The sequence below is a fragment of the Mesoplodon densirostris genome, chromosome 4 (assembly GCF_025265405.1).
Source record: "Mesoplodon densirostris isolate mMesDen1 chromosome 4, mMesDen1 primary haplotype, whole genome shotgun sequence".
Taxonomy (NCBI): domain Eukaryota; kingdom Metazoa; phylum Chordata; class Mammalia; order Artiodactyla; family Ziphiidae; genus Mesoplodon; species Mesoplodon densirostris.
In genome coordinates, this window is record NC_082664.1 from 30,874,667 (window position 1) to 30,901,073 (window position 26,407).

Below are 26,407 nucleotides of genomic sequence, written 5' to 3' on the forward strand. Positions count from 1 at the left end.
TTATCCATTCATCTGTTGATGGACATTTAGTTTGCTTCCATATCCTGGCTATTGTAAATAGTGCTGCAGTGAACATTGTGGTACATGTATCTTTTTGAATAACGGTTTTCTGAGGGTATATGCCCAGTAGTGGGATTGCTGGGTCATATGGTAGTTCTATTTTTAGTTTTTTAAGGTACCTCCGTACTGTTCTCCATAGTGGCTGTATCAATTTACATTCCCACCAACAGTGCAGGAGGGTTCCCTTTTCTCCACACCCTCTCCAGCATTTATTGTTTTTGATGATGGCCTAGCTCTTTCTTTTTAAAAAAATTTTCCATTGGGGTTTATTATATGATATTGAATATAGTTCCCTGTGCTCAGCTCTTGTCTTCTGTCTAGCCTGGTGGTGTTACTGCTAGGTCCTAGAGCCTTTACCAGAGCTTGTGTCTGTTTTTATAGCTGGCCAGATATGGGTATGCTATGCCACTTAAAAGGGCATACCATCTTCCATCTGGAAGCTCCTTGGAAGAGTCCCTTGAGGATGACGTGGATCTTGAGGATGACTTGGTATTTCCAGTCTGTCCTCAGAATTCAGCATGGCTTTGGAAAGCTTTTTATGGAGATATAAATGGAGAGCTGAACTGGGTGAGTTGGGTGAAGTCAAAGAAACTGACCATGGTGCTAAAAATGACCCTTTAAAAAAATTTATTTTGTGGGTCATCTCTACACAGAAACATTTCTCTTTCCTGCTAGAGGAGGAGGGGAGCTGCAGGCAGCGCTGTGAGGGTATGTGTCAGAAGCACCACTGGTAGTTAGAAGACATGGGAGGAGAATTCCTGACCTCTCAAGTAATGGAACTCTTTGGGGACACTGGAGTGGAAGAAAGTGATCTTTGCCCTTATCAGATGTGCTCCATGTGTTTGCAAGGCCAATCTTGTGACTTCAGCAGTCTTAAGAAAACATTTGATTGAGAAACAGTTGTTTTAACATGAAACTCTATTGACACATACATGGATAAACACAAAAATATACACTCCTTTGAGGACAGAATGAAAGGTAAGTTTCTGAACTAGTTGGGTTGGGGGAAACAGGCTTACTAGAACTTTCTGGCAATAGGAGTTTGCTATTGGAATGGAACCTCCTTTGGTTTTGGACTTTAAAAATGAAGGGGCTACTGATCTGTATGACACTGTTTAAGTAAAAGTCTGCCTGAAAATTAGGCCATGGACTGAAATCATTGGCTGGAGGTTGAGTTCCCTCACTTTCCGCTTCTCCTTTCCTTCCCACAGAAGAAGGAAAATGTTACCTAAATTCTATACTTGTGCTGGTCTAACATCATTAGGTCAGTGCCAGACACTAGATGAAGCTTGATACATGTCTGTTGATTTGCGGACTGAAAAAAAAACACACAGCCTAAAAGCTGAGAATTATGTTTTACTCCGTGACCTTACTGAGGACTATAGCCTGGGCTACAGCCTCTTAGATGGCTCTGAGGAGCTGTTTCATAGGGGTTAAGGGAGGATCCAGGATATATGGGAGTTTTTGCTGGGGAACCCCCCCCCCCAAAACCTTGTCGTCCAACATCAAAAGATTACTGCTAATCACAAAGAACAGACACCTCAAGTTAATGATTTTAGTGCTTTTCTGTGTATGGGAACGTGCAAGAGTCTGGGCTCATTGAAATCATTCCTTTGATATGCATCTTCACTATCTAGCGTCAGTATCCTGTTTTTCTCCATCCTGAATCCCCCTCACGGTGAATCATGGGGGGAGGGGGGAGGGGTGGCTGCCGTGGCTGATGGCTTGATGGGGGCAACATTCATTGTTTACCAGGATGGCAGGCAGCGTTCTTTGTTTACTGAAATGGCAGGCAACTTTTTTTTTTTTTTTTTTTTTGTCTACAGATTAAATGAAGTAATCAAGTTCTAGTTTCCTTCTGGAATAGTGGTCCCAGTTCTGATAAGATCGAGAATCTGTTTTGGTTTCTTTGGGTTCTGTCTCTTCCTCTGAACTCAGGCAGAAAACGGAATGAAAGCAGAATAACCCACAGACCATCACATAGAAGTAATTAGTGGGAACTTAACTTTGGGAATAATTTATTAATTTAGATTAATTTTAGAATCTCAGTGGAGAGATATAAAATCGTCTTCGTTGGCTCAGGGGTGGGATTTATCATGAGCCTTAGGTTGTGGTGGGGAGCAGCCACGCTTCCCTTAGCCCTTTCCATTACTTTGGGGAAGGAGCTGATTTTTGCCCTCAGCTAAGGGAACACCATAAAAATTTACAGGACTGTCTGATTGTCGTTGGTACAAATCAGATCCTTTTCACCCAGAGAGACCAGAACTGAAAGGACCTCAGTGCGGAGCTTCTTTCCTTTGGAGTGTTTGCCGGTGTCTTTGGAGTTTAACTTTCAGTCTCTGTGCTCTGTTGAACTTTCTTCCTTCCAAGGCTTTTTACTTCAGTTTCTATCCCATCTCTTGCTTTTCCCTTCCCAGGCCTCCTCAGAACAAAGCCCATGTGGTCATTCTTCTTGGAATAATTCTCTGATGGCTAAGACGGAATTTCTTTTTTTAAAAAATTTATTTACTTTATTTATTTTTGGCTGTTTTGGGTCTTAGTTGCTGCACACAGTCTTTCTTTAGTTGAGGTGAGCGGGGGCTACTCTTCGTTGCGGTGTGTGGGCTTCTTATTGCGGTGGCTTCCCTTGTTGCGGGGCACAGGCTTCAGTAGTTGTGACATGCAGGCTCAGTAGTTGTGGCACACAGGCTCTAGAGCTCAGGCTCAGTAGTTGTGGCACATGGGCTTAGTTGCTCCGTGGCATGTGGGATCTTCCCAGACCAGGGGTTGAACCCGTGTTCCCTGCATTGGCAGGCAGATTCTTAACCACTGTGCCACCAGGGAAGTCCCTAAGAAGGAATTTCTTGAGGGAGACTGTCATCATCCCCGTTGCCTGCTTGGGGCAGAGGTTGACTTTGCACTGCTGTAAACTGCTTTGAACTCTGAATTGGAACAGTGGAGGAGATGATCAAGAACTGTTACATTTCATTTTAGAAACTCTCCTTGGAACTCTACACAAAGTGAAAAGCTTTGTGGGTGAGACAGTGATAGAGAGAGGGGTGTACTGTTTGGTTTCTTCAAGATGGATATGATATTAGATAGTACCTTGACTAAGAGTCAGCTATAAAGTCAGTATTAATAATACTATGTTGCTTTCCTTAGCGGGAGTGGAAAGGAGCTATCTGGAGCAAGCAGTGAGATCTTTCATTTTCAGATAGAACAGTTTAGATCTCACCACATTGGCTACTTTAGTCCCTGGCTGAGCAACTTCAGAGCCACAAGCAGGCCGGAGCTCCGCCGCTGGTGCTGCTGCCGTGCCCCTGGAGGCTTTCCCACTGGGCTCGTCTTTACAGATAATGAGTGATACTCATCAAGTGCCTACTGCTGCCAGGCGTTGTGCTGTGCCCTTTGTGTGCTTTATCATTTAGTTCTTCCAGTAGTATCTGTTATTATCTCATTTCCCTGAGGCTTCGGTAGTTAAGTAGCTTTTCCAAGGCCACATAGTGGCAAAGATAGGAGTGGAATTTGGGTGTTCTGACTTGCCTGAGGTCCACGCAAGCTGGAGGAGAACTGAAGGCAGAGGTTGGGGAGGAGTGGCTTTGGGGTGTTGCTCCTGCTTTTGCTGTTATGTAAGGGCCGAGGACCATTTCCAACATGTCGAGTTGGGTGGGCTGGCCAGTTGGCAGGGCTCAGAGTCAAGTAGCTTATTTCACTCCAGGAATGGAGCAAAGTGGGATCATTGATTCAGACAGGCAGAACGAGTAGAGCCGCAGCCTAGCTCCCTCTGGCCCCTTCCTTCCTTCATCAAAAGGAATCTTCTTATGTTTTCTTTTTTTTAAAAAATAAATTTATTTATTCATTTATTTATTTTTGGCTGTGTTGGGTCTTTGTTGCTGCGCGCGGGCTTTCTCTAGTTGGGGCGAGCGGGGGGCTACTCTTTGTTGCAGTGCGTGGGCTTCTCGTTTTGGTGGCTTCTCTTGTTGTGGAGCGTGGGCTCTAGGCGCGCGGGCTTCAGTAGTTGTGGCACGTGGGCTCTAGAGCACAGGCTCAGTAGCAGTGGCGCACGAGCTTAGTTGCTCCACAGCACGTGGGATCTTCCCTGAGCAGGGCTCGAACCTGTGTCCCCTGCATTGGCAGGCAGATTCTTAACCACTGCACCACCAGGGAAGTCCTTCTTATCTTTTCTTGACCTTCTCCTCCCCTGATTGAAAACCAGTCTTGTTACCACCTAGGCTGTTCTCTCCTTCCTGGCTCGGGGGAAAATGCCCACAGGGTAAGGATGAATTGAATAGAGTAACAGGGAGCAAAATAATGTGAAATGCAGAAGGAAAAATGAAGCATGGTTTCAGTTTGCCAGGCATTTTCTCATTTATCTGTTGATTTGATTAGCAACCAATACCCAGTCAGGGAAGGCAAAGATGGTTATATCCTCATTTTACATGTGAAAAAGTGCCATCAGTGCATATTAAATGATCATCTAGGGCTCCTTGGTAGAAAAATCGACCTGAGGTTTGAGCTCCACCTCCCAGAATTCTTTGCACTGGACCCATCTGCACATGCCCAACACATGAACTTGTATGTTTAACATACCCCAGGATACCTGGTTCCAAAATAGTATCCCCAAATGCTGACTCGAATGAGTTATTTCTATATATTATGTATGTCATTTGGTGGTACTTAATCAATATGAATCTTGAGACACTTAATTCTGTACCTAACGGCTCCTACAGGCCCCTTTTCAGGTGCCCACTCTTGAGTATCCTGGATAGCAGTTGTTGTTTTTTGGGTAACAGATTCATGAAGGAGTAGATTTCCAGGGGAGAAAACTCCTGGGCTTAGTCTTCTTCCCCAGGACTGTTTCATGGCTCTTGCAGCCGGCCACTCTGACCTTATCTGACTCCTTGCTGGTAGAGGTTTATGGAGATTTTGTTTTGTTTCTTTTGTGTCCAGCTTAGCAGCTTGGAACAAGGCTGACTGAGTGACACCAGTCCAGAATGGGCTGTTCTGTGTAACTTCTTGTTCCTCTCGGTTGCTTGGGAGATCAGTGAGCCCATTATCAAATGCTGCTGTGTGTTAAGCCCTGTGGAAGATACAGGGTGGAGAAAAGTGGTTAAAGTACCTAGCAAGGTGCCTGGCATTCATTCATTCAGTAACTAGATATTGAACTCCTCTTATGTGCCAGGCTGTGTCCGAAGTACTAGGGATGTAAAGATAGACTCAGTTCTGCCCTCATGGATCTAGTGAAGGGCACTGTCACTGCAGTGGGCATTCAGTAAATGAAATTATTAATATTATCATTAACATTAAGGCTATTAATATAGCAGTAGTGATGTTATTAATAGAATAATGAGTGGTTTACCATCTTGATGAGTTATGAGAAATGAAGACATCATATTATCACACCCAGTGGTCTGTCTACATTTCTCTAACTTCTCTTTATCAAACCAGCAGACTCTTGAGAATCAGGGTCCTGTGTGAGTGACTTATTGTGGGTGGTGTAGGCAGGATGCAACCAGGCCTCCAAAGCCCACTCCAGCCTGGCCCCCAGGGGAGCTCTGGCATGTGAGTGGCCTCATAGCTTTCGTGATGTTTGCAGCCATAGGTCATTTCCAAGGGTCGTCCTCAGGGGCCGTAAACTCCCAGGTGATTTTGACTAACTGTAGTAGCCTGATAACCGGCCTCTGAAGAAGAGTTGCAGGTGTGGGCCTTTGGAACAAAAATACACACAGAAAAGATTTGGGACCTGGGGAATCCAGCGGGAGAACTGACAGGGCCCCTCTGATTATGACTTGTACTGTATCTGACTGTGAAAAGACCTTCAGAAAGGGATGGCCAGCCCTTCACTTCCGCCTTCCAAATTTTATGCACGCTCCTCTTTGGCCAACTCTAACCCAGAATTGTAGGGGGAAAGGGATTCTAGGAAATATAGTTCCCAGCTGAACTGTGTTAATGACAGAACAATGACAGTGACAGTGACCATGACAGCAGTGTGGCTGGAGGATGCTAGGTGTAAAGGTTCATCACTCCTTTAGCTGGAGTGGAACACTGCCTATCTGAACGAGGAGCTTTGACCCTGGGGTTCTGTATTATAAGAGTTAGAGACCCTGAGCATCTTTCTGGAACTGCAGTCTGGGATCTCACTGGCACCAGGTCTCTTCCTTCTTGGCATGACTTTTTTTTTTTTTTTAAAGATTTATTTATTTATTCATTCATTCACACATTCATGCTGCTCCAGGTCTTAGTTGCAGCACATGGGATCTTCATTGTGGCATGAGGACTTCTTAGTTGCAGCGTGCATGCAGGATCTAGTTCCCGACCAGGGATTGAACCTCGGCCTCCTGTATTGGGAGCGTGGAGTCTTACCCACTGGACCACCAGGGAAGTCCCCTGGCCTGACTTTTTACAAGGACTGCAGTGTTCTTTAAACTGTACAGAGGAATTGTGGATGGATGACGTTTGACTAATAAGTTCTTCTTCTTTTTTTTAAACAGTTTTATTTAGATGTAATTCACATAACCTGTATTTGTCATCCTTTTAAAGCATACAATTCTTCAACTCAGTGTTTTTAGTATATTTATAAAGTTGTACAGCCCTTAGCACTATCTAATTCCAGAACATTTTCATCACCCCAAATAGAAACCCTGTACCATTAGCAGTCACTCCCTATTCCTGCTTCCCCTAGCCTCTGGCAACCACTAACGTACTTTCTGTCTCTATGAATTGGCCTGTTGTGGACATTTCATATAAATGGAATTATAGAATATGTAACATTTTGTGTCAGGCTTCTTTCACTTAATAGAATGTTTTTAAGGTTCATCCACGTTGTAGCATATATCAGTACTTCCTTTTTATGGTTGAATAATATTTCATTGTATGATATACCACATTTTGTTTATCCATTCATCAGTTGATGGACATGTGGCTTGTTTCCACCTTTGGCTATTATGGATAATGCTGCTATGAACATTCATGTTCAACTTTTGTGTGCACGTGTGTTTTTAGTTCTCTTGGGTTTATACCTAGGAGTGGAACTACTGAGACATATGGTAAGTCTATGTTTCACTTTTTGAGAAGCTGCCACACTGTTTTCCAGCGTGGCTGTGCCATTTAGCATTCTCACCAGCAGTGTATGAGCATTGAAATTTCTCCATATTGTCACCAAAACTTGCTATTATCTTTTTGATCATAGCCATCCTAGTGGATGTGAAGGGATATCTCGTTGTGGTTTTGATTTGCATTTCCCTGATGACTGTGGTGTTGAGTTTTCATGTGCTTATTGACCATTTATATATCTTCTTTGGAGAAATGTCTATGCAGATTTTTTGCTTAATATTTAATTAGGTTATTTTTTTCTTGTTGAGTTATAGGAATTATTTCTATATTCTGGACCACTGGTCCCTTATCAGATATGTGATTTGCAAATATTTTTCCCATTCTTTGGGTTGTCTTTTCACATGATGGAATCCTTTGCAGAATAAAAGCTTTTAATTTTGATGAAGTTCATTTTATCTATTTTTTTCTTTTATTGTATTGCTTTTGGTGTCATTTCTAAGAAGCATTGCCTAATCCATGGTCATAAAATTTCCTCCTATGTCTTCTTCTAAGAGTTTATAGTTTTAGCTCTTTCATGAACACTAAGTTCTTATACTGACTGAGGCTTTAAAAGTTCCCATTAGCTGTTTGCTAGGAGTAAGTGCTGGGTGAGAGGCTTTTATCCTGGGACTTCTTTTCCTTGCCACCTTGACAGGTCAATCAAGGGGCCCTGGGAAGCACTTGTTCTTCTTGCAGGTGTTTCTAGCTATTTTGCAGTTTCCATATTTCATTGTCTTTTTTTTTTTTTCCTTTTTTTGGGAAGGTAACGAATGAAGAGGACTTTATTAGGAAATTGGACTGCAAACCTGATCAGCATCTGAAAGTGGTTTCCATTTTTGGAAATACTGGGGATGGGAAGTCTCATACCCTCAACCACACTTTCTTTTATGGCCGGGAAGTCTTCAAAACCTCCCCTGCCCAGGAGTCCTGCACTGTGGGAGTGTGGGCAGCATATGACCCAGTCCACAAAGTAGCAGTGATAGACACAGAAGGGCTCTTGGGGGCTACAGTGAATCTAAGCCAGAGAACGCGGCTGCTGCTTAAGGTCCTGGCCATCTCAGACCTCGTCATCTATCGAACTCACGCAGACCGACTGCACAATGACCTCTTCAAGTTCCTCGGAGATGCCTCAGAAGCTTATCTGAAGCACTTCACCAAGGAGCTCAAGGCTACCACTGCCCGCTGTGGCCTGGATGTCCCCCTGTCCACCCTGGGCCCTGCTGTTATCATTTTCCACGAGACTGTGCACACTCAGCTGCTAGGCTCTGGTGAGTAGATGGGGTACTATGTCACACTTTGACCTTCCTAGGTACACTGGGCCGCAGTAGCAACTTGGTGGTGGTAGATTGTCCAGAAAAATTTCTGCTTGGGCAAGACATAAGGAAGTGTCTCAAGAGGGATGGAGTGATTAACCGTGTCAGAATCTGCTCATGATCAGGATGTGGATTGAGAATTGCCTGTTGGCTTTGGCGATTTAAAGGTCCTTGGGAATCTGGATAAGACTGTTTCCCAGGGATGGTGGGCATGAAAGCCTAATCAGAGTGGGATCAAGAGAACAGAAGGAGAAAACTTAAGGTAGTATATTCACCTCTTTCAAAGAGTTCTTTCTATAAAGGGAAGCAGACAAATGAAGTGATAGCTGGAGGCTGATTTGGGACTTCAAGGAGTTTTCCCTTTTTAAAAATGTAAGATGTGAGGTATTGCAGGTACTTGTGTACTGATGGGAATGATTCACTAGAAAAGAAGAAGTGCAGATGTAAGAGAGAGAGCAGGAGTGATGTACAGGTGGAGGGATGACCTTAGGGGCACGGACAGTTCATCCATAACAGCAGGAGAGAAGGTAGATTATATGGACCTGGTTACTGGTAAGTAGGTAGATGTGGTGGATGTGTGTGTGGAAGTTGCCTTATTGTTTCTGTTTTCTTAAAGAAATGGGAAGCAAGAGCATCACCTGAGTGGGAGGATGAGGGAGGAGGTGCAGTGACAGTGATTGGATGCAGGTGGGGACGGTAGTGTGGGTCCCTAAAACAGTTACATTATTTATGTTCATTCAGTCAACAAAGTCTATTAAGTGTACAATGTCATGTGCTGAGCACTGGGGCCCCAAGCTGAAAAACCAAAAACAGTTCCCACCCTCGAATAGCTGATAGTCTAGTTGGAGAGACCACACGTGTTCTGTTCTGTGGTGGATGTAGGTCCTGGAGCTGTGAGAGTGCAGACGAGGGACCCTTTACACCTCCTTATGGGATCTAGGAAAGAGGAGGTGGCATTTGAACTCTAGAGACTCGGCTAGATAGAGGAGGGGAGTAAGGATGCTCCAGAAAGAGCAAACCCCTGGTGTTCTGAAGAGCTCGTCATGTCCAGGGAACTGTAGGTAGTTGTACAGTGAGTTCCTGGATTCCATTCTCACCCCCTTCAATTGCGTCCTCCACAAAGCATGGGGAGTGATGCTTTTTAAAAGCTTAATTTATAATTTAGATCATGTCATACTCTTGCTTCCAACCTGCCAATAGCTTTCCACTAAGTCCAAAATAAAATCCAGGGCTTCCCTGGTGGCACAGTGGTTAAGAATCTGCCTGCCAGTGTAGGCGACACGGGTTTGAGCCCTGGTCCGGGAAGATCCCACATGCTGCGGAGCAACTAAGCCCGTGCGCCACAACTACTGAGCCTGTGCTCTAGAGCCCATGAGCCACAACTACTGAGCCCACGTGCCACAACTACTGGAGCCCGTGCTCCACAACAAGAGAAGCCACCGCAATGAGAAGCCTGTGCACCACAACAAAGAGTAGCCCCCACTCACCTCAACTAGAGAAAGCCTGTGCACAGCAATGAAGACCCAATGCAGACAAAAATAAATAAATAAATAAATAAATAAATAAAAATCCAGGACTTCCCTGGTGGTACAGTGGTTAAGAATCCACCTGCCAATGCAGGGCACATGGATTCGAGCCCTGGTCCGGGAAGATCCCACATGCTGCGGAGCAACTAAGCCCGTGCGCAGCTACTGAGCCTGAGCTCTAGAGCCTGCGAATCACAACTACTGAGCCCGCATGCACAACTACTGAATCCCGCGTGCCTAGAGCCTGTGCTCCACAACAAAAGAAGCCACTGCAGTGAGAAGCCTGCGCACCACAACAAAGAGTAGCCCCCGCTTGCTGCAACTAGAGAAAGCCCATGTGTAGCAATGAAGACCCAAAGCAGCAAAAAAAAAAAAAAAACCTAAAAAAAAAACTAAACTCCTAATTACGGTGTGCTCACTCTACCTCCTGCCTCTGTTTCTGAACTCTTTCTCTCGTTACCCCCTTTCACTCTCTCCACTAGCTATACCAGCCTTTTCTCTGTTCCCATCTTTGCATATGCTACTCTGTCTGCCTGGAACAGTCTTTCCCCAGTTAGCCATCCTCTTTCAGATTCAGCTCAACTCTCACCCCATTGGAGCCTTTCCCAAGTGTCTCCTTTAAAGTGGTCCTTCTTGCACCCTGGTGGTCACAGTCTTACTGCATCACCTTGTTCATGTGCCTCAGGGCAGCCGTCGCTGTCTGAAATCATCCTGTTTGTTTGCTTACTTGTTTTTGACCTTTTCCCCTTGGAATGGAAACTCCATGAAGGCAGGAACCTTGCCTGTCTTATTCACTGCTGCCTTTGAAGAGCCTGGATGAGTGCTTGACACACAGTAGGCTCTCATCAGATATTTGCTGAATGAAGGGGCTCAGTGTGTCTGAAGCATAGATGGTGTGGGAGGGAGTAGTGGACATACTCAGGGATCAGATCATGGGTGGATGGCCTTGATTTAGGTCACAGGTATGACAAGAGCCCCTGAAGGATTTTAAGCAGGGAGTTACGTGATCAGATCTGTATTTTCAAAAGATCCCCTGCTGCCTTTTGCAGGATGAACTAGAGAGGCATGCCTGGAGGCAGGGAGATGGCCAGAAGGTTATCACCGTACTAGGTGAGGAGTGCTGGGGCCTGAGCCAGGGCAGGGGCAGTAGGCGGGAAGTGGACAGGCGGGGACTGTATTAAGGAGTTAGAATCTGAAGGCCCTGGGTCTAGTGGGAAGATGAGAAATCTAAATATTCCGGAATGGAAGAAGAGCCTCATTAGCATGTGACTCTGAGATAAGGAGAGGGGGTTGGAAATGCTGACTTCAGGATGCCTCCTGTGATCAGCATTTTTATGCCACTTTGGATCTTTACAACTTTGGTGAGGGGAAGGTCTAACTTCCAGTTCAGGATTTTGAAATAACTAGTGTTTCAAAAGTAACTTTTTTTTGGCTGTGTGCCATGCACTATGTTAGGTGTTTGTTTATTTATTTGTTTTTTAAAAAAGAAATGCTGAGGGCTTCCCTAGTGGCGCAGTGGTTAAGAATCCACCTGCCAATGCAGGGGACATGGGTTCGAGCCCTGGTCCGGGAAGATCCCACATGTTGCGGAGCAGCGAAGCCCACGTGCCACAACTACTGAGCCTGCGCTCTAGAGCCTGTGCTGCCAACAAGAGAAGCCACCGCAATGAGAAGCCCGCGCACTGCAACAAAGAGTAGTCCTCGCTCGCTGCAACTAGAGAAAGCCCACGCGCAGCAACGGAGACCCAACACAGCCAAAAAAAAAAAATGCTGAATAACAAAAATAACATTTAAAAAATATTTTTTAGAATTTATTTTTTAAATTTATTTTTATTTTTTGGCTGCGACACGCAGCATTGTGGAATCTTAGTTCCCTGACCAGGGATCGAACCTGCACCCGCTGCAGTGGAAGTGTGGAGTCTTAACCACTCGACTGCCAGAGAAGTCCCAACACTTTCTAAAAATAAATGCTAACTTAAGATATCTTTGTTATTCAGCTCAGTCAACAGCAGCCATATTTTACAGATGAAGAAACTGAACTCAGCTTAGGTTATGTAACCAAGGAGGTTCCAGCTAGCAGGTTGCAAAATTGGGATTCAACACAAGGTCTCTTACTCCTAAACCCAGAGTTGTTTCTGGAATACCATCACTGTTTCCTGACACCTTGAGATGGAACCAAGACAGCCAGAGTTTATGCAGGGTAGGAGAGGTGCCAGATTTGTGGGCAAATTGATAATTACATATTTCTCTGTCTTGTAGACTTTTGGATTTTGTTAGATCCTGGTCTTTTTCTGGACAGAGGATTCCTAGGTGGGAGTTAGTAGGCAAATGAATTATCTCTGTTTTACAAATGAGCAGACCAAGCTCCCATGATCATTTGGGAGCGATTACTTGTTCAGGGACAAGCTGTGAGCTGATGTTGGGAGAAAGTGAAGGTGGTCAGGCTTCTGGGTGCCTTTGGGAGAAGTCACTTGCTGATGGGCTGCTCCTTCCTTCAAGAGTGACTCACAGGAAAAGTTCAGGATGAGATGGGGTTAGGGATTGACTGCAGAATTTTTGCTACTTCTCTTTGATGACTGTACCTTTAAATATGAGCTAAAGCCACATTTCCAGTGTTAATTGGAGTGATTTTGTTGTTAACGTATTAAAGGAAATTAAAACAAAAAGTCCTTCCAAGTTTTACCTCCAAAATATTTATTGCATCTGTTTATACTGCTACTCCCCAAATTTCTGGATAAATGTTGGTGAAACTATGGGGAGGCTGATACCCTCACACGTTGGCAGTTTGTCCACAGCTTCACCAGTGTAAGACCAGCACTTTCAAAGTAGCTATTTATTTTAAATGTTCGTTCGTAGGTGACTGGTGGAATACGTCCATAGAATGGAAGACTGTGTAGCTGTTAAAAAAGAATAAGGAATGTCTCAGAGTATAACATGACAAGGACACATATTTACAGTATGTTATTAAGTGATGAAAGCAAGTTGCGTAAATGTGTTGGTAATTGAGTAGGAAAAGAAAGTCTGAAAGGGGAAACATTGGCCTGTAGTTACCTTTGACGAGGAGGAGGAGGGAGCAGAGGATGTACATTTCTTTCCTTTTATGCTTTGACATGTTTGGATTTTTTCTTTTTCAATAAATTTATTATTTCTTTTGGCTGCGTTGGGTCTTTGTTGCTGCACGCGGGCTTTCTCTAGTTGTGGCGAGCGGGGGCTACTCTTCGTTGTGGTGTGTGGGCTTCTCATTGAGGTGGCTTGTCTGTTGCGGAGCATGGGCTCTAGGCGCGTGGGTTTCAGTAGTTGTGGCATGCAGGCTCATTAGTTGTGGCTTATGGACTCTAGAGCTCAGGCTCAGTAGTTGTGGTGCACAGGCTTAGTTGCTCTGAGGCATGTGGGATCTTCCCAGACCAGGGATCGGACCCGTGTCCCCTGCATTGGCAGGCGGATTCTTAACCACTGAGCCACCAGGGAAGTCCACGTTTGGACTTTTTACAGTGAGTGCATTTTTTTTTAAAAGGCACTTCCTTGAAGTGTAACATACATACCAAAAAGTGCACATTATATCAAAAGTGTATATGTGATGCATTTTCACAAGCTGAGCATACATGTGAATTCAGTACTAGATCATGACACACTGGCACCCACGTCCCAGCTTGTGCTCCCTTCTAGGCAAAGGTAACCTGAATTCCAACAGCATAGATCAGTTCTGCCTATTTATGTACTTTATATTTACGGAGTCAGACTATATATCCCTTTAATAATGAAAGATAGGCGACTTTTTTTTTTCTTTTAAAGAGAGGCCACTGTTCACATACCTGTTTCTGCTTGTCCAGATCACCCCTCCGAGGTGCCCGAGAAGCTCATCCAGGACCGGTTCCGGAAGCTGGGCCGCTTCCCTGAAGCCTTCAGTTCTATTCATTACAAGGGAACGAGGACATACAATCCTCCCACAGACTTTTCTGGTCTTCGGCGTGCTTTGGAGCAACAACTAGAGAATAACACCACCCGTTCTCCCCGGCACCCGGGGGTCATCTTCAAAGCCCTGAAGGTCAGTTGGCTTCTGCCCTGAGTGCTTCTCATTGATGTACCAGTGGGTGGTAAGAACACTCAATTCTCCAGCTTTGGTCAGTGCTGGTGATTAGAAATCTGGGCTTGAAAGAGAGGATATATGAAAGGAAGGGCATGAGTGGAGTTTGCACCTGTTGAATGGCCTCATCTTGCCAGGAACACGAGTACGGAGGAATCTTGGATGACAGTTAAAAGGTGACAGGTCCTCATCTTGGAGAAAAACCTTATTTTACCATTCTTTATAATGAATTCATCAAATCAATTCCTGCCAGTTCTGCTTCCTTTTTTGCAGTTTGCTCTGTGTATACCGCTGTGTCACCATGCCTGCAGACTGAGTTCAGAGGAGCAGGGAGGGAGCAGGGTCTTTGGGGCAGTGCTGGGAGTGTGGGATTTGGAGAAGGGACAGCAAGTGTGGACATGAAGACTTGAGCTAGGGATTTGAGGGTGCCCTGAGGGTTAGGGCATAGAGCCTGAGACTGGAAGGGATAGGAGGAGCGCTTTTGCGTAAAGCTAGGTCAGCCCTGGTTTACCCAGCAACAGACTCTGGGCATATGCTGATTTGCTTAATCCATTGAGTTTAAAAAGTTTGCAGTGGGACATAATGTAAACAATTTATGAATCTGGGTAAATTGTATATGGGAGTTCCTTGTACTATTCTTGCAACTTTTCTACGAGTTGGAAATTATATCAAAATGAAAAGTTAAAAAGAAAAAAGGGGGGGGGTGGATGAAAAGTTACCCCTCAAAAAAGGTTTATGGTTTTTGCATAGTGCTTGGTAAAGGCTGGATGTTTGTATCCTCACAAAATTCATATGTTGAAATCCTAATGCCCAATGTGATGGAGGGCTTTTGGGAGGTGATTGGGTCATCAAGATGGAGCCCTCATGAGTGACATTATAAAAGTGCTCTTATAAAAGAAGGCCCAGAGTGGGATAGGGAGGGAGACGTGAGAGGGAGGGGATATGGGGATATATGTATACATATGGCTGATTGACTCTGTTATACAGCAGAAACTAACACAAAATTGTAAAGCAACTATACTCCAACAAAGATGTTAAAAAAAAATAAAAAGAAGAAGCCCCAGAGAGCTCCCTAGCCCCTTCCACCAAGAGAGGACACAGTGAGAAGGTACCATCTGTGAACCAGAAAGCAGGCCCTCACTGAAAGGCCACCATGCTGGCACCCTGATCTTGGACTTCCAGCCTGCAGAACTGTGGGGAATAAATTTCTGTTGTTAATAATCTGGCCAGTCTGTGGTATTTTGTTATAGCAGCCTGAATGGACTATAAAAGCTTGGGCTTTGGAGTCAGACAGACTTGTGTTGGAATCCCATTTCTGCCATTTACCTGCTTGGTCTTAGGAAATTAGTTTGTCTTTCGTTTATTCATTCATTCAACAAATAAATGAGTGAATCTTTGTGCCAGGTAGAGTTTCAGGTGCTGGGAATACAGTGGAGAGTAAGATAGACAACAATCCTTGCCCTTATTATACTTCTTCAGACCTTTTTCCTCGTCTGTAAAAAAGGGGCGATAGGAGGATGTTCCTAATGAAGTTGAGGAGGGGATTAAATGAGAACGCATACGTTAAGAAGCAAAGTACGTGGTATATAGTAAATGTTCCATAAGTGTTAACTAATGTGAATAATGTTAAGGGAAAAAAACTATGAAAAATGATGATATTTGAATAATTCATGAAATACATATTTCTAATTAGGATTTGAGGTTAAAGTATACTTAGATTTATTGGCTAGTGTCCATGTCATGGCTCAAAGGTAGTCAAGTGGAAGATTACACCCAGGTACTGCAAGCATTCTTAAAAGAGGCTGGATCCATGCTACGTTATACAAAGGGCTGTAAAATCTGGTAAGTATGAATATTGACTACTAGGCCAATGGCTGGATTACAGAGTTCCTTAGGTTTTCTCAAAGATAACCCAGCTTAAAGTTTAAATAAGACCTTCAGGGACACTGAGTGCTCTAAGCAGTAGCTAGTGGTCAGGGATTCTACCCTCAGGTGTCTTGGATGTCCTACTCCAGGCCAGTTTGTTAGGTACTTTAAAAAAAAAAAAATTCATTCATTCGTTCATTTATTATTTATTTATTTATTTATGGCTACATTGGGTCTTCGTTGCTGCGCGCAGGCTTTCTCTAGTTCTGGCAAGCGGGGGCTACTCTTTGTTGCGGTGCGCGGGCTTCTCATTGCGGTGGCTTCTCTTGTGGAGCACGGGCCCTAGGCACGCAGGCTTCAGTAGTTGTGGCACGCATGCTCAGTAGTTGTGGCTCGCGGGCTCTAGAGCGCAGGCTCAGTAGTTGTGGTGCGCGGGCTTAGTTGCTCTGCGGCATGTGGGATCTTCCTGGACCAGGGATTGAACCTGTGTCCCCTGCATTGGCAGGTGGATTCTTAACCACTGCACCACTGGGAAGTCCCATCGTTAGGTACTTTTGAGAAAAAGAATTATAGTGTATCCTTATGAGGTGATATGATTCATGAAGCTTTCTGTGATAAAAATGAGCCTGGTTAGCTGGAGTTTTGAGGCTTCTTGGTAACTGCTGTCCTCAGAGTTTAGCTGGCTCCTATATTTTCTGTTCTCTGAGGCAGGGTCTGTGCTGTACTGATATGTGGGCCCACTGCTCTGTGCATGGGAAGGAGTTACCTGTTTTTTTTTTTTTTGTGGTACGCGGACCTCTCACTGTTGTGGCGTCTCCTGTTGCGGAGCACAGGCTCCGCAGCCCTGGCTCACAGGCCCAGCCGCTCCACGGCATGTGGGATCTTCCCGGACCAGGGCACGAACCCGTGTCCCCTGCATCGGCAGGCGGACTCTCAACCACTGCGCCACCAGGGAAGCCCCAGGAGTTACCTGTTTAAGCACGTGTTTTGGGCTCTCCCCAGGGAGCTGTGGGGTCTTGGAACTTACTCAAATCCTTGAAAAAATTGTTTTTGTCTTTTTCTGGTTGTTTTGCTTTTAATCCTCTTCTTTAAATTAGAAGTTGTTAATTCTCTGGTAATCATTCTAATAGAAAACTACCTTTAAGGTCTGCATTAGGCAAATTGACCCAGGAGAGTTTTATTGCTGTTAAAATACACTCTTCATAGTTTATAGCAGTGGATAATATAATGGTCGTTTATTTTTATCCACTTACTTTTTGTTTTGTGTTTTTTTTGTGTGTGTGTGGTACACGGGCCTCTCACTGTTGTGGCCTCTCCCGTTGCGGAGCACAGACTCTGGACGCGCAGGCCCAGCGGCCATGGTTCACGGGCCCAGCTGCTCGGCGGCATGTGGGATCTTCCCGGACCGGGGAACGAACCCGCGTCCGCTGCGTCGGCAGGCGGACTCTCAACCACTGCGCCACCAGGGAAGCCCTTGTTTTGTATTTTTTAAAAAAATAAGTAGCCTTGAATCCTTTTTGAAACAAAAGAGTAGGGATGGTCATAAGCAGAAAAATTATCAGTGCCAAAATAACTTGTTTGGCTTTCTGTTTCTTTCATTTTTTTTCTTTCTCTCCTGGTATTTATGCTTTACCTTGTCCAGTTCCTCACTAACTCACTGAGTAAACACTTCAAGAAGCCTAGGAATATATTCCAATATGATTTTCTTTTTATTTTACATAAAATATGCAGGAATATTGTTAGGAAAAAATGTATAAACCTTTTGGAAAAATGGAGAGACAAATCACGTAAGAGGCAGTCAAGACTGTGATGCACAAATAAAAAAATCTCAACTCTCTAGTAATCAAAGAAATTAAGACCACAACCATGCAAGGGCAAACACTGACAAGTTTGGCAATAAAATGTCAAAAAGGGTATGAAGCAATGTAAACTCTTATAAACTTCCAGTGGAAGTAAAATTAATACAACCACTTTGAAATGCAATAGTATAGGTAAAGCTATGCATAATATCTATTCTAACCGTATCATTTCTAGGAATTTGCCTTAAAGAAACTCTCCCACAGGAACACAGAGAACTACGTGAGGAAGTTAATAGCAGCATCCTTGTAATAGCAAAGAAAAACAGTGTGCAAAAAATAGATAAATACAAATGGGGCATTATATGATTCTTTGCTACTTATTTTAAAAAGAGAATTGGGATTGTGATGTATGTATGTACACTTATATACCTTTTTTTTCATGGAACATTGAAGCCTAGCATTTTTTCCATGCTATTAAATATTTCTATGAAAACATGTTTTTCAAATAGCTCCATGCTTTTTCATTTAGATGAATGGATCATTTTTTACATTTAGTAATTCTGCCCTTATTTTGATAGTAGTTTCCCTTTCTCCTTATTATATTTTCCAAGCATTTAAAGGTATTGCCCACATTCTGCCTGTTCCCTTAGGATAAATTACAACTCCCAATACTACTGCTGGCCAACCTTTCTGGAGTGTTTACTAATGCCAGGTACTGTGCTCTGCACTGCACGTGTATTCATTCTTTTAATCCTCATACCAACTCTGAGGTGGAGACATGGAGGCACAGAGGTTCATTGATTGGCCTGAGATGACTCCTCTAATAAGTGGTGGAGAGTTTGAACCAGATAGTCTGACTCCCAAGTCTATATAACCCTGTGTTGTATTCCTTCTCAGTAGTTACTCAGCTTTTAAGAAGGTCAGAAGGTGTGGTCATCTTTAAAGGTTCCTGATGCATATTGCCAGTTGCCTTTAGAAAGGACATTCTTTTTTTTTTTTTTTTTTTTTTTTTTTTTTTTTTTTTTTGCGGTATGCGGGCCTCTCACTGTTGTGGCCTCCCCCGTCGCGGAGCACAGGCTCCGGACGCGCAGGCTCCGGACGCGCAGGCTCAGCGGCCATGGCTCACGGGCCCAGCCGCTCCGCGGCATATGGGATCCTCCCAGACCGGGGCACGAACCCGTATCCCCTGCATCGGCAGGCGGACTCTCAACCACTTGCGCCACCAGGGAGGCCCAGAAAGGACATTCTTATAAGTTGTATTTGTGTGTTCGGTTAATTTAAAAAGTTATTTTTTAAATTAGAAAGCAATGTGTGTTTGTGATAAACGACTCAAATAGTACAGAAACATGTAAGGTATGACTTAAGTCCCTTTCTCTCCTCTCCCCCTCTCACTGTATGATAACTGTTGTTAATACTTTCTTGTTTATGCCTCTAGAAATTTTTGGTGCTACATAAGTGCATACAGGAGTATATGTATATAATGTATATGTATATTTTCTCCCTAAATATATCGGATCCTAGAGAAGTTAAATCTTTTTTCCTTCTCCATATTCTCTTTTCATGTTCGTTATTGAAAAGGAAATGTGATTAATGGGAAAGATTGAGGAGTTTGTAGAATGTGTGTATGTGTGTGTGTGTGTGTGTGTGAGTGAGCGTGAGTGAGAGATCTACAGTCTCTTTCTGCTCCAGCTGCTTGCCCCTGTTTCCCGATTCATCCTGCTGACCTGATCACTCTTCCTACCATTTAGCCATGTTGTGGTCCAGGCCCCAGTCCCTTTTTTCCAGCTGGGTTATTTCCCCCACTTCTTGAACACTCACTCCTTTGCTCTGTTTCCACAGTAGCAACAGCCCAGATACTACCAGCAGGGCGTATTCTCACTGATCAAGTAAGTCTATTTAAAGAAAAGAGATGCTTAGGTCCCTACTGAATAAGGGAATTGAATATTGAATTAACTATTGTTGCCTGTATTTACAGTTCTGAATAATGGAGAGAACCATTTTAAAGTTGAATTCGATAGGTTTTATGTAATACCTCCTTTAGCCTCCCATCTCTAAATGTAGAAACTCTGACTTTCTAATTCTGTCACATCAGAAAGCACCTATTAAGTATTTATAGTTATTATATTTTTGGGGGGGTGGGTGGCATCATGGATTACATAAGAGTCTCCATTTCAAATCATAAAATTCACTGCTAGCCTTTGGTGAGGGGGGCTAAACTTACAGGTTCAGTAGTAAGAGCCCTACTGTTGCCAAGGCAACTAAAGTTCAAGATCATCTGGCCTCCAGGCAACCTTTTCCAGATTGGCCCCAAGCTTTCTCAGGAAAGGTCCTTCCCTGCCTCTTATGACTTTGGGACCTCAGGAGGAGGAGAGTCCAAGAAACCCTGGAATGATGTGAGGTTTGGAATTTTTTTTTTTTTTTTTTTTTTTCTTTTTGCGGTATGCGGGCCTCTCACTGTTGTGGCCTCTCCCGTTGCGGAGCACAGGCTCTGGATGCGCAGGCCCAGCGGCCATGGCTCACGGGCCCAGCCGCTCCGCGGCATATGGGATCCTCCCAGACCGGGGCACGAACCCGTATCCCCTGCATCGGCAGGCGGACTCTTAACCACTGCGCCACCAGGGAAGCCCAGGTTTGGAATTTTTGAAGGACAAAGTATATGGATTAGGTGGTCATGTCCACGCTGGAAAGGAACAATCAGGTTATAGAGGGAGGAAAACAGTGTCTCCTTACCCTTGTATCTAAAACACGTGAACATCAGATTTTAACAGTTACTGTTTTATTCACATACTCATGATTCAGTAAGTCCTCCTGATGCCTCCTGATGTAAGGTCTCATTCATTACTGACTGCCAGCTCTTCAGTGACTTGTGAGGGAAATGAGATGCTTGTGTTACCCAGCATTTGAGAGGATGGATGGGTGACCAGCACCTGAAGTGATGAGGCTGGTTGGTCTAGGAGTTCTTCTCTTTCTGATGTCACAAGAAGTTACTGTTGCCTTGGCCAATATAATGTCTAGGGCAGGTGATGATGGTGGTTCTGTGGGGATTTGTCCCATGGGAATCAGGCTGCAGATCGTTTCATCCTAAGCCTTGAGACACGTGCTTATCACTATTATTGGGCTGCAATTTTATATTTACTGGGGAGTGGCATGCCTTCTGAATTCAGCCCAGCTGTTGGATTCATGCTAAATTTGGTATTATTTTTCCTAAGGAAAACTAGTACTTAGGTTACCCTTTCAGTTACCTGGGGCTAAAAATGCTCTTCTTTGGTTTTCCTTATACCTCTTTAGTAACTCCTGCATTCCTTAGTTAGCTCTGCGTTTTTGCTTTCTTATTTTAACACTGCTTTAGGTACATAAGCATCTTTTTGCAGCTAAATATTCACCGACAAATGCAAACAGCCATGAAGACCAATGAGCCATCATGGAAAGGAGAGAAGTTCTTATATCCCCTGTGTTACCTGAATTAGTGAGGGTATCCAAGGGAGGGAATAAGAGAATTCTCAGCGTAAAAAATAAAAATGATATTAATAATGGCAGCTAACGTTTTCTGAGCTCTCAGTCTATGCCAGGTGCTCTGCATGAGTAACTTCATTTGATCTTCACAGTGTAATCCATGGAGGCCCCTACTGAGGAAGGTACTGCTAGCACCCCCATTTTATAGATAAGGAAATAAAGGCACAGAGAGTGCAGACCTGCCACCTGCAAGCTGAAATAACTTTGGTGGGGGTCTCATGTTTTATTTATGCAAATTTTCCATTTAGTTTCATACTATATCTATGTTTGTTTTTTATCTAAAAATAACTTCCCATATCTTTCAGTAAATTGATGCATTGGGAAGATAATGCTCTATTTTTCCACCAGCTAGCCCCAGAGAATTATGCACACAGCTGTTTGAGAAATACAGCCCTAAGAGTTATCAGTGATTTGGCCAATCAATGAGTAGTTAGCCATAAATTAGAGAGGGCCCGTGGGCCTGGGATGAAGCCTGGCGCAGAGGCAGGGCCAAGGTGAGGAGGAGAGGGCAGGGGTCGGTGTGCACATGGGGGTTGGTGCTGGGGCACTTCATTCCAGAGGTCCTAGTTGAGTACTCGTTAGGACATTTGCTAGGAGTGAGAGGAGGATACCAAGGTAGGAAATGTCTTTCACAGTGTTAGTGATCTAGTCTGGGAGGTTAAATACATATAACAGGCTCATAGCTTTTGCCTCATCACCTCATCACTCAGTACCTGGTTCAGATGTTGAGGACGGCAGGTGCTCAGAGAAGGCAAAGTGTAGTCTTTCTAGAGTGGTTGGGAAGGCTTCATGGAAAAGGTGAGACCAAAAAGATCCCCGAAGGATGGGTCACATTCTGAAGTAAGAGGAGGACCGTGTAGGCTAGTAAGTGATTCTACTTGCCTTGCTTCTCGTTTATTCTCTTTAATATTCATAGGTATATTCCTTTATAGTCTCTCTCAAAATTTTAGTTGTTTTCCCTAAGTTACTCTTTACAGAATTACCCCCAAGAGAACAGGACATATATGTATTATTGTTAGACTTTTTTTTTGGTCTGAGTCAAGGATTGCCACTTGGTCAGCCATTGCTGGCAGATGGTGGCTTATGAGCCTGTGCATTATCCTTGCAGGAGCTGAATTTTAATGCACGTGGGTGAGGCCCTCACCCTTAGTTTGATACATTCTTTGCCACTTGTCTGAACACCTGACCTGACCCAACATTGAGAGCATGTGCTTTCGTAAACACTTCGTTTACAACTCAGGGTATTAGGTTTCATTGAAAAAAGGGAAAGGAACTTTAATAAATAAGTTCTCCTTAAGCGAAATTCCATTTAGAGCTTGAGAACCTTAGTTTAAAACCTAATCTGCCCCTTTCCAAGTCTCATCTTAAAATTTCTTTTGCCTTTTTACTAAAGGAAGTAACATTTTGTTTTAAGCTACTGTTCCTTCTCTTCCCCTGAATAGTGCCTGGCTGCCTCAGAATGAGGGATTGAGAGATGCTTGGAATTGCGAGCATTTAATAATTTTTAAAGCCTGGAAAGCCCATTTCTGTTTAATTTATATAACTTTTTCCACTGCATACAAGTAAGGGCCTGGAAGGAAAAAACCAGCCTGAAGAATACTTTCAATATAAAGTAGTGAGTGAAAACAGAGGTTTAGAAATGGAAGCTGCCTTTAAACATAAAATTTTCAGTTTGTTTCTGCAAATACTTTTATCTTTCTTCTTAGCATTTATTTTGGCCACTTGCTGTCTTTTAGGTTACTGTAGTTGATAAAAGACTGCCAGAACCTATAATAATTCCTCCTTGCTTTTTGGCTGATAACCCTTATTCTACATATAGTTCTGTGGTTTCATAAACTCCAGTGAGCACCTTTGGTTAAAACTGGTGGAGATGCCCAGGAAACTCCCTGCTCACTTCTCAGCTCTGCCTGCCTCTGACTGAAAGACAAGCCACCTTCTTGAGTGTTGGTTTCTTGGTCCCAGCTTCACAAAGATGAAGTGGGCATTAGTCAACAGCTGGTGGTTTTGAATGAAAGACGGAGAGTGTGTGAGGTGTTTATAACTTCCATGGTAATTAGGAGAGAACAGTAACTTTGTTTGCTTACTTCTGACCTCGTGGGAAATGGGCTGGTTCTTTCTGAGGTTTCCTGTGGTGAGGATTGGTGCAAGTCGGGCCAAGAAGGTCTAGGGTAAAGAGCAGAAGTCATTGGCTTCCCTCTTCTAGCTGTGGAGCCCATAAGAAATAAGCCAGCAGTGAGGGCATATTAGAAAGGCAAGCAGTGGGACTTCCCTGGTGGTCCAGTGGTTAAGACTCTGCGCTTCCACTGCAGAGGGCGTGGGTTTGATCCCTGGTCAGGGAAGTTCCACATGCTGGGCAGTGTGGAAAAAAAAAAAAGAAAAGAAAAGGAAAACAATAATAAAGTTCATTTCAAAAAAAAAAAAAAAAAAAAGGCAAGCAGTGCAAGGGCCAGAGCTCTGGGCTGTCCGCCATGTCCCTTCATGTATCACCTTCTCTCCATGCAGGCCCTGAGCGACCGCTTCAGCGGTGAGATCCCTGATGACCAGATGGCACACAGCTCCTTTTTTCCAGATGAGTACTTCACCTGCTCCGTCCTGTGCCTCAGCTGCGGGTAAGTCCCCATCTTGGGCAAAGAGACTCAGAACGGTGCTTCACAGACCTCACTGTGCATGCAGATCATGTGGGGTCTGGTTAAATTACATTGTGATTTAAGGATGGGGTGGGGGCTGAGATGGGGGTACTTCTAGCAAGTTCCCAGGTGATCCTGACGGTCTGGGGACCATACTTTGAGGTTGCAGGGGATCCCAGGACACATGGTTATGAAGATTCCCCTGAAGATTCCAACCTGGTTTAGATGTAAAATTGACTGGTTTGGGTAATTTTTACCTGCCTGCTTTCTATGTTTCTCTTACCAGAGCTTTCAATGGTAGTCATTCCATCCATTCAACTAATATTTGGTAGCCCGGTGTGTGCAAAGCACTAGGGTAGGTATCATTCCTAGTTGACTGCTTTCACAATGAGGGCAGATGCTTAGAGCACATTAGAATTATCCAGGGAGCGTTCAAAATTATTGAGGCCTGGGCCTCACCTCCAGGGATTCTCATTTAACAGATCTGGCATGGGGCCTCAGCATTGGTGTATTTAAAAGGCCCCTCAGATGATTCTGATACGTAGCTCACTTGAGAACACTGAGTTAGGGCAGTATTCTCAAACTTTAATCCGTGTATGCATCACCTCAGGATTTTGTTAAATGCAGATTCTGAATCAGCAGGTCTGGGTGAGATTCTGCATTTCCAACAAGCTCCCAAGTGATGCCTGTGCTGCTGGTCCATGGATCGCACTTTGTTACAGGGGGAATAGAGCAGTGATTCTCAAATTTTCGCATGCATCAGAAAAACCTGAAGGACATGTTAAAACAGATAGTTGGGGCTTGCCCCCAGTTTCTGATTCAGTAGGTCTGACGTAGGGCCTGAGAATTTGCACTTCTGATACATGCCCAGGTGATGCTGATGTTGCTGGATGGGGACCACACTTTGAGGCTCACTGGATTAATTTGAGCCATTAATGGCTCTTCAGTCAGTCTAGTGACTTGTCTGATGGAGCCCAGGGGATTTAAATGCAGTGTGTCAGGGTCAGATTGCAGACTCTGTCTTGCAGACACTCCCCCAGCTCTCCACCCGCTTCACCACTGCAGCGTCTTTGCTCTCATCAGGACTTCTGCTCCTGTCCTTCACATTCGTCCACACAGAGACGTGAACCTTTTTTTGTTATGAATGGCCTTTTTGCATTGATCCCTGTAGGCCACCTGCTGGGTCACCACCTTGGGCCCTGGGTTTGTAAAAAGGACTTGGCTCTTGGATTATACAGTCTGGGCTACGGAGAACTGGGCATTGTCTTGGAGAGGAAAGAGGGATGGTAATTGCCAGTGTGACTTGCCTTCCTTTAGCGGGCCCCATGAGCCCAGCAGGAGGCTTAGGATCTGTTAGATCATCACTTTTCCACGTTAACTAGGGTTTCCAGAACTTTCCCTTCTATCACAGTGAAATTCTAAAGTCCCGATCCCTGGTTTTGCGATGTCAGGATAGCAGAGCTCACTGTTCATTTGGAAGGTTTTCTTGTTCAGCTTAAGCCTCCTCTTAATGCACTGCCAAATTTTGAGGGTCGGTTTTTGTTTTACATCTTGGCAGCCTGTTCTGGTTAAACTTCCCATTTCATGCTGTTTGGATTTTTGAGTTCCCTGAGGGCCATTCAGGTTTTATCTCTGGTCAAGGTGGTGTCTTCTGGCTCCTCCGTTCCTACTGAGGGACCAGGTGGTTTTCCAAGAAGAGATTACTCCTTTGGCCCTTTCTCCTCACACAAGAGTAATAGTTGCTTTACCTGTGTAGTGATGTTGATTACAAGTATGAGAGAGGCACGTGGGTTTCTGAAAGAAACTGCCCTCTCTCTGCTCAGTATTCAGGGCCTGGTTAATTATGGAGCTCTGGTTTTGGCCCTGGGTCTGGCTCAGGGTCAGAGACTCTTCAGCGTAGGCGGCGCTGGCTCCTTTTAGCGGCTTCATTGTCAGCTTTTGGGCTTCACTCAGGGCTGGATGTAAGAACAGCATGAATCATGGGAAAGAAGGAGTACCTCATGAAGCCAACAGCCGCTGCAGATACTCTCACCAGTATGACAACCGGGTTTTTACCTGCAAGGTGAGTCCACCCAGCTTCTTCCCTAGCAGCTGGCTTGCCGGCCACACTCCCCTTTTGGGAAGACTGGCTTGGGACCATTCTTTGCTGCATCCCAAAGTATTTGATACTCAAATTGAGTATCTCTGGAACTTCTCTCCAGCTCTAACTGTAAGAACTCACTCGTCTGTTGCTGGAGACTCCTTGGTTTATTTTTTTAAGCTTCAATCCCCCTTATTTTGTTGAGCTTATATATGCAAGGGTCATCTACATTGACTATCATTCTTTTTTTTTTTTTTTTTTTGCCGCACCACGCGGCTTGTGGGATTTTAGTTCCCTGACCAGGGATGGAACCTGGGCCCTTGGCAGTGAGAGTGTGGAGTCCTAACCACTGGACCGCCAGGGAATTCCCATACATTGACTATTCATTCTTAAGAGCAGAAATGCTGTTCAGAAACCCAATTTTGATGGATTTCTCCTGTCTGTGACAGGGATATAATTTATAGCTTA

General features: G+C 44.3%; 1 protein-coding gene across 7 annotated transcripts in view; it reads left to right on the forward strand.

The window, feature by feature from the left end:
- ZFYVE1 (zinc finger FYVE-type containing 1) overlaps positions 1-26,407 on the forward strand; it is a 50,226-nt gene that overhangs the window by 14,468 nt on the left and 9,351 nt on the right. For all 7 annotated transcript variants that reach the window (XM_060095906.1, XM_060095900.1, XM_060095901.1 and 4 more), the window contains exons 3-6: positions 7,895-8,399; positions 13,801-14,015; positions 23,735-23,841; positions 25,813-25,921. In XM_060095906.1, coding sequence (XP_059951889.1) covers positions 7,895-8,399; positions 13,801-14,015; positions 23,735-23,841; positions 25,813-25,921 — 936 coding nt within the window. The remainder of the gene's footprint in view (positions 1-7,894; positions 8,400-13,800; positions 14,016-23,734; positions 23,842-25,812; positions 25,922-26,407) is intronic.